The sequence below is a fragment of the Mustelus asterias genome, chromosome 13 (assembly GCF_964213995.1).
Source record: "Mustelus asterias chromosome 13, sMusAst1.hap1.1, whole genome shotgun sequence".
Lineage (NCBI taxonomy): Eukaryota > Metazoa > Chordata > Chondrichthyes > Carcharhiniformes > Triakidae > Mustelus > Mustelus asterias.
In genome coordinates, this window is record NC_135813.1 from 11546131 (window position 1) to 11559334 (window position 13204).

At 42.6% G+C, this 13204-nt stretch overlaps 1 protein-coding gene across 1 annotated transcript in view; it reads right to left on the reverse strand.

Annotated features, from left to right (window-relative positions):
• Window positions 1–3388: 3388 nt before the first annotated feature.
• The window catches only part of gpr107 (G protein-coupled receptor 107), an 88258-nt gene continuing 78442 nt past the window's right edge, over window positions 3389–13204 (reverse strand). The window contains exon 18 of the mRNA XM_078226304.1: window positions 3389–6380. Coding sequence (XP_078082430.1) covers window positions 6284–6380 — 97 coding nt within the window. The 3' untranslated portion in view covers window positions 3389–6283. The remainder of the gene's footprint in view (window positions 6381–13204) is intronic.

Here is a 13204-nt window from a genome sequence, read left to right on the forward strand (position 1 = left end):
TTCCTTGCTCCAACTCCTGCTGCGCTCGATCTAAAACAGCACCGTGACTCATCTTAGATTCAGGATTTTTTAGGCGGAGAGGCTGTCCAGGTTCCTGTATCAAAATTTTCCCTGGGGTTCAATAGTGGAATTGACATACAGAAAAGAACAGATACTGCTGTTCTGTGCACAATTTGCTTCAATTTTATTCCTCCCCTACCCCCTATTGAATCTTACCAGAAAATAATTCAGACAGTTCTCCAGTTGCAATTCATATGCATGCCTGGATATTTTGTGTTGCCACAACCACTGAGGTACCGTAGCAAAAGACACTCAATCAATCATGTTTTTAATCCATCTTGTAGACACAAGAGATTTTGGTTTGTATTGTAAGGGGTATCTCAGGTCAGAATATCAAAACAAAACAAAACTTTCTTATACTGACAGGCCAAGTAGTTTGGCTATTTTCAATCATTTCTACTGCATCAAGCTGGGATATTGCCTGCTCAGCAGTTGTGATGCATGACTAAAAATCTCAATACCAATCTCGATCCAAGAAAACAATGATTCAACATCACCGAGGGCAACTAGAGACAAGTAGAGCCTTCTCTCCAAGCTGTCAGTATTGATTATCATTCAGGACACTGTCCATAATGTATCAACTTACTTTGGTTACCCTTTGCAACATACAAGAATGCTGACTTAAAGCTGTTACTATGCAAAGTCACGTTTGGAACAAATCAATTCTGCGATAAAATTGAAAGCCTACTTGCTACATCGGTTCTGAACACTTACAATGGTGCTGAAAATGCTCTCTCAATAGAATTGCACCAATCCATCAGGTTTTACAAGAGATTTGGCAGAAATTTTCAGGTTGTAAAACTCTGTTGTGACCAGCAAGCAATGGTAATATTTGGTGAATAACCAGGGAAATCAACAAAAGGTCAGTCCCTGAGACTCTTGCTGTAGCATAATGCAAAAAAAAAGTGCCAGATTGTTTAAATTGTTTTTGGAACACTGCAGTTGTAAAATAACACTTTGTCTGCAGGAGACTCATCAAATCACCTACCTTACTTAACGTAAAATGACGACAAAGTACTGAAGATATCCTAGGAAATAATTTCTTACATGGCCATGGCTTTGCTCTGGTTTATCAAACACTTGACTTTGACTCATGATGACTGCGAGAGCCCACTTCAAATTCAGATTTTTCCTAATCTTGTTGGAAGTTCTTCTCTCCTAACACTAATAAGTGGAAAACCATTAAATGTACAGAAGAACACATGACAATGTACAGTGGTAACATATCCATTCATGGGGCTCAGAGTGCCAATGCAATTTCAGACACCATTTCATTCATCACCATCCTGTAATGCACTCCAATGACGTCGGACTATCCCGCTTTACTTTTTAGGGGCGAGTTCAGAGGACACATACTGTGTGAGTATGAAATCTTAGAAACCCTACAGCACAGAAAGAGGCCATTCGGCCCATCGAGTCTGCACCGACCACAATCCCACCCAGGCCCTACCCCCATATCCCTACATATTTACCCATTAATCCCTCTAACCTACACATCCCAGGACACTAAGGGCAATTTTAGCATGGCCAATCAACCTAACCCGCACATCTTTGGACTGTGGGAGGAAATTGGAGCACCCGGAGGAAACCAACGCAGACATGGGGAGAACGTGCAGACTCCGCACAGTGACCCAAGCCGGGAATCGAACCCAGGTCCCTGGAGCTGTGAAGCAGCAGTGCTAACCACTGTGCTACGTGCTGCCCAAGCAGATAATCTATAAAGTGAGCCAAATCCTTCAACTCTGATCTTGCACCTGATCAAAGGCAGTTCTTAAAAAAAAACTAAACTATTCTTGAGAAAGAAATCGACCGATTATTTGCAAGTCATCTGAGGAGTTGTGACTCCCTCCCCGTGATAGCTACTACAACTGACAAGCTAGACAACACAGCTCATTTTTCTGAACAAGTTGTTTTTTCATATTAGTGACCAGTGAATTCAGCATGCACCTGATTTGAAAGATATTCCCTCTCAATTTTCTCACCTTTTTCTGAACGTTCTGGTTCATGCTGGTGTATGGTTTCAGTATGGTTTCACAGGGATCAGCGCTCCCTCCTGTATTCTGTCCAAGTGACTTTATACTACACATGCATCAGCATCAGTCAGTTTTGATAATCAGGTACATCACAGTCAATAATGATTTTTTGCATTAACGCCTAATGCTAATGCAAAAAAAAACATTCACTCAAAAGGGGGAACATCTCTTAACATCCGAGTGCCTGTGCCAACCATATATCCCTAAGCGAACAGAACACTGACTGGGTGTTGACCCTGGGATTTATTGCAACATCGGGTGATACTTTCATTCGCTTGTTTTAGAACCATCGAATCCCTACAATGCAGAAAGAGACCATTCGGCTCATCAAGTCTGCACTGCCCTATCCCCATAACGAATCCACCTAACTTACACATCTTTGGCTACTATGGGGCAATTTAGCATGGTCAATCCACCTAACCTGCAGGCTATGTAATGTATGGCATGAAATTACAATATATTAATAAAAATAAATAAACAGAATTTTCTGCAAGCCAACAGAAAAAAATAGCATAGTGCTTTATCCTGTTGCTGATATAAACTTCGCAAAGTTCATTTGCAATGAGTTCAACGGATTATAGATGAACATGTGAAATAAAAACTTACACAATTTACAAATAGTACATCTACTATTCAATGCTACCAACTCTGAAGAAACAATTGGAATAACCTGTTATCAATGCCCCACAAGTATACTTACAAATGGACATGGCTACAATGCAACAATTATTTGCTTTATGAAATTACTGAATACAACATCAGGCAACGAGTCTAACAACTCATTAGCTGTTCTTAGCAGCTGGGTATGCCTTTCATTTGTTTCACACTCCTTCTATTTGCTTCCCACCTCTCTGAAGGTCTTGACTGGTGCTATAAGTATCTATTACCCTCCAGTAACCCGCCTAGGCAGTCAATCTTCACATGAACATCACAATTAACTATTAACTTAATGATGAGTGGGAGGGGCTATGCACTCAGTATCCTAGCCAAGGTCGAAAGATGTACACTCTCAAATGCGCGCGCGCACACACTTTCAGAAGCTTGGCTCGATTTGTCCTCCTACCTAATTTGGGACAACTGAAAATCAATTATAACACAATGCACCATCCGAGATCAACTAATATGGCACTAATTGGGATTGAAGCTCAGACTTCACCCTGTGATCTCACATGAAGATTGTCCTATTGGTTCAGTTTCACACCAGGTACTGTGCTTCCTCTCGGTATCATAGAGATCCTACCTTTTGGTTTTAGAAACCATTTTCTTCCTGCATACAGCATTCTTCTACTTTTCTTGGGAATCAATCCATTTGCTTCATCGAACTAATCAAGTGCTGGCATAAAATAAAGTTCAGGTTCTTTTGTGAAATATATATCATTATGCTTTGCATTGGTCCTATTCATTTTCATCCTCACCCAATCCAGTTCTAATGGAAAAGAGCATCAAGCTGTGACACAATAAGTTACAATAGCCCATAATGTCCTACACTGTTGCACCATATACTTAAAAATGACTAAGTCAAACAAGTTCATAACACAAACAAATCAAAGATCAAAAACTGCATAGAAGAAAGTTCAAAACAAGAATATGTGCTGTCTCTTTCCCCTTCCAGACCCTTGAAGCCCCTTTCCTAATCATGCTTTTCCAAGATCTAAGACAATACAATAGTGGAATTTACCCAATTTTCTCCCTTAGACAACTGAAAATGAATGCCTATTATTTCATGGGCACATTGTGCAGTGATCAATTATACAATCCCTACAGTGCAGGAGGCGGCTATTCGGCCCATCAAGCCTGCACCAACAATTCCACCCAGGCCCTATCCCCATATATTTACTCTTGTTATTCCCCTAACACTGAGGGAGAATTTAGCATGGCCAATCCACCTAACCCACACATCTTCGGACTGTGGGAGGAAACTGGAGCACCCGGAGGAAACCCACGCAGACACAGGGAGAATGTGATGAGACAATGACCCAAGCCAGGAATCAAACCAGAGTACCTGGCGCTGTGAGGCAGCAGTGTTAACAACCACTGTGCCACCATGCCGCCAAGAATCCAATGAAAGAGAGGGTCCAGGAAGATTCGTTCAGGACGATTGAGGGGGCTGGGGTAGTTATTTTGTTGAACAGACATATACAATTAAGAGAATTATGAAGTATAAAATCTTTTGGGACATGGGGTCAGTGAGGTGAACATACTTAAATGACTAGTACCTTGCCTGCCATCGGAATATAACCTGTAAGAATTCAGTATCTAAATCCCCCATTGAGCGAGAATAATCTATTGGTTCAATGTGTCACTGCATCAACATGTTGTAGCATGTAGTTGTGCTGTGCCTCATTCGTTCTGCCATAAGCAGCACATTTCTGATGACTGCTGCATCCTGCAGGGATGTTCCGCATCGAGGACAAATTGGTGCAACCTCAAAAGGGGAAGGAGGTGAAAAGAGAGATGGAACAAATCATAGAAAGACTGCCCACTGCTATGTACTATCAAGACGGGCACCAGCAAGTGGTCTGACCAACTTTTAAATCCTCAGAAAACAGGCTAAAACTACACTTTTTTTTTTAAAGTAAAAAAAAACACAGAAAGGACAATACATCAATTGGTTTGTAAATAATATCTCACCTCTTTCCTCTGACTTTGTAGCTTTAGCACACACACGGATTGCACCGTTGTGTGCTAAAGCTTTCAAAGGCCTCGCCTTTCTAATGCAATGTAATGAGCCCGCATTGCTCTACGCAGCATATTTCTGACAACTCAGCCTCACGATGTTACTCCTACACACTACTTAGCAATCCAAGAGCTGCACTGATACACCAACATAGCAGCCAAGTACCAGGAGCTGAAGGAGTGGAAGATCTGAGTCACAAACTGCAGGGAGTTCTGCCTGATTTTAAATTCAATTTTCAGAAAATAGCAATGCAAAATTTCATTTTAAAATCTGATCAGTTTAGGGCATCTAATTTTAAGTATTTTTTAAACTCGTTCGCTGCTGCCTGACTACCCCACAGTTATAAATATTAGACTTAACTGTAGTACTGGCTTTCCGACTACATTTTCTCTTCGCTTTTCGGTGTCTATTTGTACTCGGGGCCAAGTTTCACAGTGCTGGTTGCCACTGGTACTTTGCACAATTGGCCATACTTCACCTGAATGTCATATAACTGGACAGCAATGAAGAGTGGCAACCCTGGATGATTTCCTCCATTTCCTTCCCAGCCCAGGGCTGCTAACACCAGATCAACAAGTAATGGCCATCTGGCATCAGCAAACTAAGTTCAGACCAAGGATCAAACCTTGCACATTCTTGGTGTGTTTGGCTCAATCACACACTGGGCAGAGCAAATATACACTAAAAAGTCCATCAATCACATTCTGAATTCAGCAGCCGCTGTGCAAGTGATATTTTGCATCTTTAGTCATGAATCAGTTAATAATTATAATTTTTAAATTACCATTTGGCGGAATACAAAGTTAAGCAAAAAATAGAGTTTCCACTCAGTGCTTCTTGACTGAATGCACTTTTACTCGAGTGTCCAGGCAAACTAGAGTTGTATTCTTGCCCCTCAGATTCGATTTCAGTGCCTGCGTTTGTTGCGAGTTGCACTATCATTTCCCCCTCTTCCTGCAAATGATCTGCTTTGTGACTGGAACCCATTCTGTACATTAAGTCTGGCTCAGGAAAAAAGTCAATGGATCACAACTTCAACTGAGGAACTGAAGTGTTTCTGTAGCCTGGAGTGTGCATTTATGGCCACAGAGTTACGACAAGAGACTGGTTTTCAGCCTTAAAATGTGCACAGATCAATGGAGAAAACTTGCATCAATATACTGACAGAAACTACACCAGCTCTCTGTGAATGAGAGGGAACTCGCAACCCAAATTAATTTGCATAATAAAGATAAAAGCTGCATAAGCTGACAATTACTTTTGGAGCTGTTTGAGCTAAACTGGTCATCAGGGTGGGTATGAGCAGCTCTGGAACCAAATGGTGTCTGTGCACCAGACAACTGGGAAACTGCAAATACTTCGCAAAGAATGTTAGTTTTCGTATCAAAATACTGAGCTTCATTTGGTGCAGAAGCACTTCTTTAAGCTCTGAATCGAGTGTTTTCTGTGCATATTCCATACAGAACGAAGGAGGAAGAGCGCTCAAGTTACGTCCGTGTCAGTCGCTAGCCCATCACGCCACTCTGTTCTGCTCGCCTCTTGGCTCTGTGGGGCCATTCGATGTTTGGTTAACTTTTTTCATTCCTTCCATGATTCCAGTCGTAGTCACCCTGCAAACAACAAAAAAAATACAACTTCTGTACCACTGTAAATTTAAACAAGCCATCAAGAAATAATGGGTATTGCCCCCTAGGTCAGCATCAGCTCTTGGATATCTCATCCAAGTCATTTCGCAGGCATGAGCTCAAACAGAGATTACCTGTGAATATCAGAGGGGTACTATGGCCAAGTCTGATCAAGTTTACATCTGACAAACTGTTTGTTTCAGCTGGGATCATTAGAAAGCACTGATGAGTGGTGTACCATTCACAGACCAGAGGCTCGGAGGCTCAACAGTGATCCAGTCACTGTACCAACCCCGAGATCCCCCAACTTAACAAGCCACAGTACTCCTCCCGCAGAATGTGTCAGGCTGATAACAAGGAGGTGAGATGAATGCTGAGCACAAAGTGAATTCAGCATTGGCCATGGATTCAACTACAGCTGTTTATAGTCTTGTGACTCAGTGCCACACCAAAATGTCAGTCAGCCTCTTGGGAGGGAGCCCAACACAATCCACGCTTTAACAAAATGTTCTCTTATTTTTCTGTTCAGCTGTAATCACAATTGCTTTGTGTCATCAACCTCCTCCCATCCCACCTTCAGTCTGAAAGGTGGGACTTTCTAAGCCTTGGGATTGTATGTTCCAGCTTTGGATATCCAATTCAGGCAGACCTGCAACAACCATGAATAGCAAGCTGTCCCTTCAACTACTGGGCAGGAACAAAGGGAAGCTCTCATACCTACGTTCTTGTCTCTTCATCCCTCCCCAAGATAGGCACTTCTTCCGTTTATCATCCTGGCATCAAATTCATGAAACTCACTTCAAATGCAGCCCATTGCAAATATCTGTTACTGCCCCGAGTACTACAAACTAGTACAGGCTTGACTAACCTGGCCACCTTTTAGAACACCCACATTAGATCTGAAGTAAGTCAGTCTTAAAGCTTGTGGAAGTAGTACTATCTCACAGCGCTAGGGACTCAGGTTCAATTCCGGCCTCCGGTCACCGTCTGTGTGGAGTTTGCACATTCGCCCTGTGTCTGTGTGGGTTTCCTCCGGGTGCTCCGGTTTCCTCCCACAGTCCAAAGATGTGCAGGTTAGGTTGATTGGCCATGCTAAATTGACCTTAATGTCAGGGGGGGTTAGCAGGGTAAATATGTGGGGTTACGGGAATAGGGCCTTGGTTGGGTTGTGGGGTCAGTGCAGACTCGATAGGCCGAATAGCCTCCTTCTGCACTGTAGGGATTCTATGATTATATCTGGATTTGATGTAGAATCATTACTGCAGTACTCAAGGTGCTGGTTAGCTCATTATAATACACAGGATGAATATCAACAGGAAATCAATTAGATCAAGAGGACTGACTACTACAGTGATACTTATTAATGCTTACACTATGAGCCTAAATCATCGGGTGTACAATGTAGTTAAAAGCATTTATGTGAAGTCTCGGGAATTAACACCCAAAGGGCTAAATTCAAGTAGCCTTTTACAGTCTGTTTCAGGTCTGCCACGAAACGAAGAGCTGCCTGCTCAAGTGGAACTGCAGCATTGTGAAGAGCGAGCAAGGAAAGCTGCAGGCCCACAGTGCACACAAATAGTCCGCAGACAGAGGTTCATCTGCTAACAGCACGTCCCGGTTGTCCTTCACATCACAGATGCTGCTGCATCTTCACAAACCTCAGCACAACAGGAGTGAAAATGATCAAACAGAGCTGCATTCCAGGGGCTTTCATATTAAAAAAATATATAAATGTTCTGATTTCTCTGCCTGTTGATCCTGAATTTGCCATCCTTCTTCTGTAACTGGAAAATGTACTCTCTGACTTCTCTTAATCCCACTCCTTTAGCATAAAGCCAGGAGATACTTGAAAGCAGTCTGGTGTAGCTGGCTATGCAGGGTATTTGCTGTATGTAGGGAAAGGGCAGGGGGAGAAGCAAAGTTTCAACATCTTATCCTAGTGTTTGGCAGCACAGGACTTGGTGTCACCCCTGAAGAAGCTCTTCAAAAGGAACCTCTCTGGTAAATTTCAAAAAATGTCATTAAGGCAAAATCGGGCCTATCATCTGCTGCCACTCGGTTTATTTCAAGAAGAAAGACGTGCATTTTTATAGAACTTTTCACAAGCCAAGCACTTTACAACCAATCAAGTATTGAAGTGCAGTCACTGTCAAAAAGTAGACCAATAACCAAATTTCACACAGCAAGATCCCATAAATAGCAACATACTCACAACCAAATAATCAATATTTTGTGATGTTGATGAGATAAATATTGGTCAGGACACTGGGGAGATTGGCCTCAGTGTACCCGAACAGGCGCCAGAGTGTGGCGACGAGGGGATTTTCACAGTAACTTCATTGCGGTGTTAATGCAAGCCTACTTGTGACACGAATAAGTAAACTAACTAAAGAACTCCTCTGTTCTTCTAAATAGTAAGAAGTCTCAACATCCCAGTCCAACGCCAGCGTCTCCACATCATGACTTCTAAATAGTGCCATGAGGTCTTTTACATCCACAAATACAGACAGATAGGGCCTCAGTTTAATCTGATGCGTGATACCTCTGATAGTGCAATACTGCATTGGATAGTCAGCTTGGATTTTGTGCTCTCGTCTCTCTGGCATTGAGCTTGGACCTGTAGCCTTCTGATCCAGAGGTGAAAGTGTTACCCATTATGCCCTGGCTGACACTACATGATCAACAACATTTCTCTTTTTTTTAAAAAGACTCTGTTTTAGACATCTTAGGCACTTGACAAGGAGTGAAGTTTTCTTTGTGTTCCTGTGGAGTGAGAGCATCACTGGCCTGTATTCATCACATACAGGCCCATCCCTATTGCCCTTGAGAAAGTGGTGGCGAGCCACCTTCTTGAACCGCTGCAATCCATGTGGCGTAGGTACACCCACTGCGCTGTTAGGTAAACACTAAGCAGGAGGTGAACTTAGCAGTGATAATTCAAACTTGGAATGTTTTTAGTCTTGTGGTTCAGCATCAGGTCACAATATCACAGGGACCCTCAGAAGGGAGTCCTACATACTGCATGGCTTGTTTTTTTAAACACCGCTCTCTAGTTTTCAGTTTTGGCATCCTATTTGGGTGTACCTACCTGTTCAGACAGGTAAATTTTGTGGTCCAGAGAGACTGACACTAAATGAATGTGAACAAACCTTTTCAAGCTTTGTTATTTTCATCACTATTGTGTTAGCACTTTATCAATTGACAGTATTTGAACTTAAAACTGCCATGAATTTATTGAAATTCCATGAAATTAAACAAAGAAACAATCAATCATAAATAATAACAAATAATCAGTCGTTTGGCAATGTGCCACTTGAATGTTGCTGAAAAGAGCGACATGTTGCCGAAGTTTTTCATCTTGCACTCATTGGACAAAAGCAAGAATACCAAATTTCAAGCTATCATAACAATTTATACTCTGGAAAAAAAAGGTGCTGATTGGTTGTCAAGTTGACTTCGATTGGCCAAGGAATTGCCATGGTGAAAGCTTCCCATGCTTCCAGGTTTCAAAAAAAAGCTTAAAGAATTTCAACAGGGAGGAGTACGTTCTAAAATAAAACATAATTTCTGTTTGAAACCGTGGTTACCTTTTCATTTAGGAGTCAGTGTTGCAAATTTTTATCACCTTAATCTAGACTGAATTCAACTCACGTGTGGAGCATAGCTTGTAGCCTAAATTCCTACACCTCATCCCTTAGCCCATAAATTCCAACTCCCCAGCATTGTACCCAGGGGGTACCCCCAAATATGCACTGGGGGACCCCCCTGTTGAAACCCCAATGTCAGAGTTGCAAGGAAATTGCCTGGGAAAATCCAGCTTCCATTGGGCAACTTCCCTTCACTGGGAACCATCTGATACTCTCAGTCAGTCTTACAGGAACAGTCACCCAGGAAATGTTAGTAGAATTAAAACCGATCTGAGCTCCCGGCACCTATTAAGGTACACTGAGGGAGAATTTAGCATGGCCAATGCACCTAACCAGCACGTCTTTTGGACTGTGGGAGGAAACCAGAGCATCTGGAAGAAACTCACGCAGACACAAGGAGAACATGCAGACACTGCACAGGCAATGACCCAAGCCGGGAATCGAACCCAGGTCCCTGGCACGGTGAGGCAGCAGTGCTAACCACTGTGCCACCGGAGAATATAATGTAGCATGGCACATCTACGTAGATAATTCACCTTCTAATACAAGCATTTACAATTGGAATATAAAGTAAGACTTCCAAACATGAAATGAATTTGAAGCTGTGTACTTTGGTCCAATTATTCCCTGATCATTATCCTCAAACTGCACAACCACAAGGGCCAATTGACATTAGAGGCTAATTACTCCAAGACACAGCCATCGGTCACTTAAATGTATGATGTTGGAGATGTTTCTCTGCAGATTGGAGACTCCAGTTCCTTCCTTGGGTTAGAGGAAACTACCAATAAATTAATATACCCCAGAGTTTTGCAAATGTAATGTGGCAGTATGTTTCATTACCTTTGTATCTACAGCTGCAGTTTAGGAATTTAGGTGATGTTCATTTATTGAGAATTATACTGGGAAAAGTAGGGAAACCAAGATGCTTTTAAACAGAAAATGCTTAACAGTTCAATCAACAGCTATATGAATAACAAAAGTTAACATTTCAGGTACAGCTCAAGATGTTAACTTATTGATCTATTAAGCAGTCGACCATCTATTCTTTATATTTTGCCTCATAGTACTGTGAGGGTGCTGCCTTGCTCAAGGTGTCATCATTTGACCAAAATGCATCTTATCCTAAGCAAATGACCATTAAGAATTCCAAGGTGTGACTTGCAAAAGAGCAGGGAGTTCTATTGTTTTGGCCAACATTGATTGGCCGTGCTCAATTGCTCCTTAGTGTCAGGGAGATTAGCAGGATAAAATACGTGGAGTTACGGGTTTTAGGTTATGAGTGGGATTGTTGTCGGTGCAGGCTCGATGGGCCAAATGGCCTCCTTCTGCACTGGAGGGATCCTATGATTCTTCCCTCAATCACCATCATCAAAAACAGAATAGCTGTTTCTTAATCGCACTGTTCTTTATCGGAGGTTAATGTACATAAAATTGCTGCTGCTTTAGGAACATAAGAACATAAGAACATAAGAAATAGGAGCAGGAGTAGGCCATCTAGCCCCTCGAGCCTGCCCCGCCATTCAATAAGATCATGGCTGATCTGACGTGGATCAGTACCACTTACCCGCCTGATCCCCATAACCCTTAATTCCCTTACCGATCAGGAATCCATCCATCCGCGCTTTAAACATATTCAGCGAGGTAGCCTCCACCACCTCAGTGGGCAGAGAATTCCAGAGATTCACCACCCTCTGGGAGAAGAAGTTCCTCCTCAACTCTGTCTTAAACCGACCCCCCTTTATTTTGAGGCTGTGTCCTCTAGTTTTAACTTCCTTACTAAGTGGAAAGAATCTCTCCGCCTCCACCCTATCCAGCCCCCGCATTATCTTATAAGTCTCCATAAGATCCCCCCTCATCCTTCTAAACTCCAACGAGTACAAACCCAATCTCCTCAGCCTCTCCTCATAATCCAAACCCCTCATCTCCGGTATCAACCTGGTGAACCTTCTCTGCACTCCCTCCAATGCCAATATATCCTTCCTCATATAAGGGGACCAATACTGCACACAGTATTCCAGCTGCGGCCTCACCAATGCCCTGTACAGGTGCATCAAGACATCCCTGCTTTTATATTCTATCCCCTTCGCAATATAGGCCAACATCCCATTTGCCTTCTTGATCACCTGTTGTACCTGCAGACTGGGCTTTTGCGTCTCATGCACAAGGACCCCCAGGTCCCTTTGCACGGTAGCATGTTTTAATTTGTTTCCATTGAGATAGTAATCCCATTTGTTATTATTTCCTCCAAAGTATATAACCTCGCATTTATCAACGTTATACTCCATTTGCCATATCCTCGCCCACTCACTCAGCCTGTCCAAATCTCTCTGCAGATCTTCTCCGTCCTCCACACGATTCACTTTTCCACTTATCTTTGTGTCGTCTGCAAACTTCGTTACCCTACACTCCGTCCCCTCCTCCAGATCATCTATATAAATGTAAATAGTTGCGGCCCGAGTACCGATCCCTGAGGCACGCCACTAGTTACCTTCCTCCAACCGGAAAAACACCCATTTATTCCGACTCTTTGCTTCCTGTCGGATAGCCAGTCCCCAATCCACTTTAACACACTACCCCCAACTCCGTGTGCCCTATTCTTCTTCAGTAGCCTTTTATGGGGCACCTTATCAAACGCCTTTTGGAAATCCAAAAACACCGCATCCACCGGTTCTCCTCCATCAACCGCCCTAGTCACATCTTCATAAAAATCCAACATGTTCGTCAAGCACGACTTTCCCCTCATGAATCCATGCTGCGTCTGATTGATCGAACCATTTCTATCCAGATGCCCTGCTATCTCCTCTTTAATAATGGATTAGGAGCTGAAGTAGGCAAATTCAGCCCTTCGAGCCTGCTCCGCCACTCAATCAGATCATGGCTGATCTCTCCCTGGTCTCAAATCCACCTCCCCGCCTGTTTCCCATATCCCTCTTTCCTCACTTTTAAAAAAAATTCGAAATATATCTATCTCCTTCTTGAAACCAAGCGGCGAGTTCCACAAATTTACCACCCTCTGCGAGAAGTAGCTCCTCATCTCAGTTTTCAATACTACATGGCTGCTGTGATTACTTTTCAAAGTGCATTCTAGATTAAGCACTTTGGGACATGTAAAGAGATGCGACAAACACAATATTATGAAATAAATATTGCATTTTATTT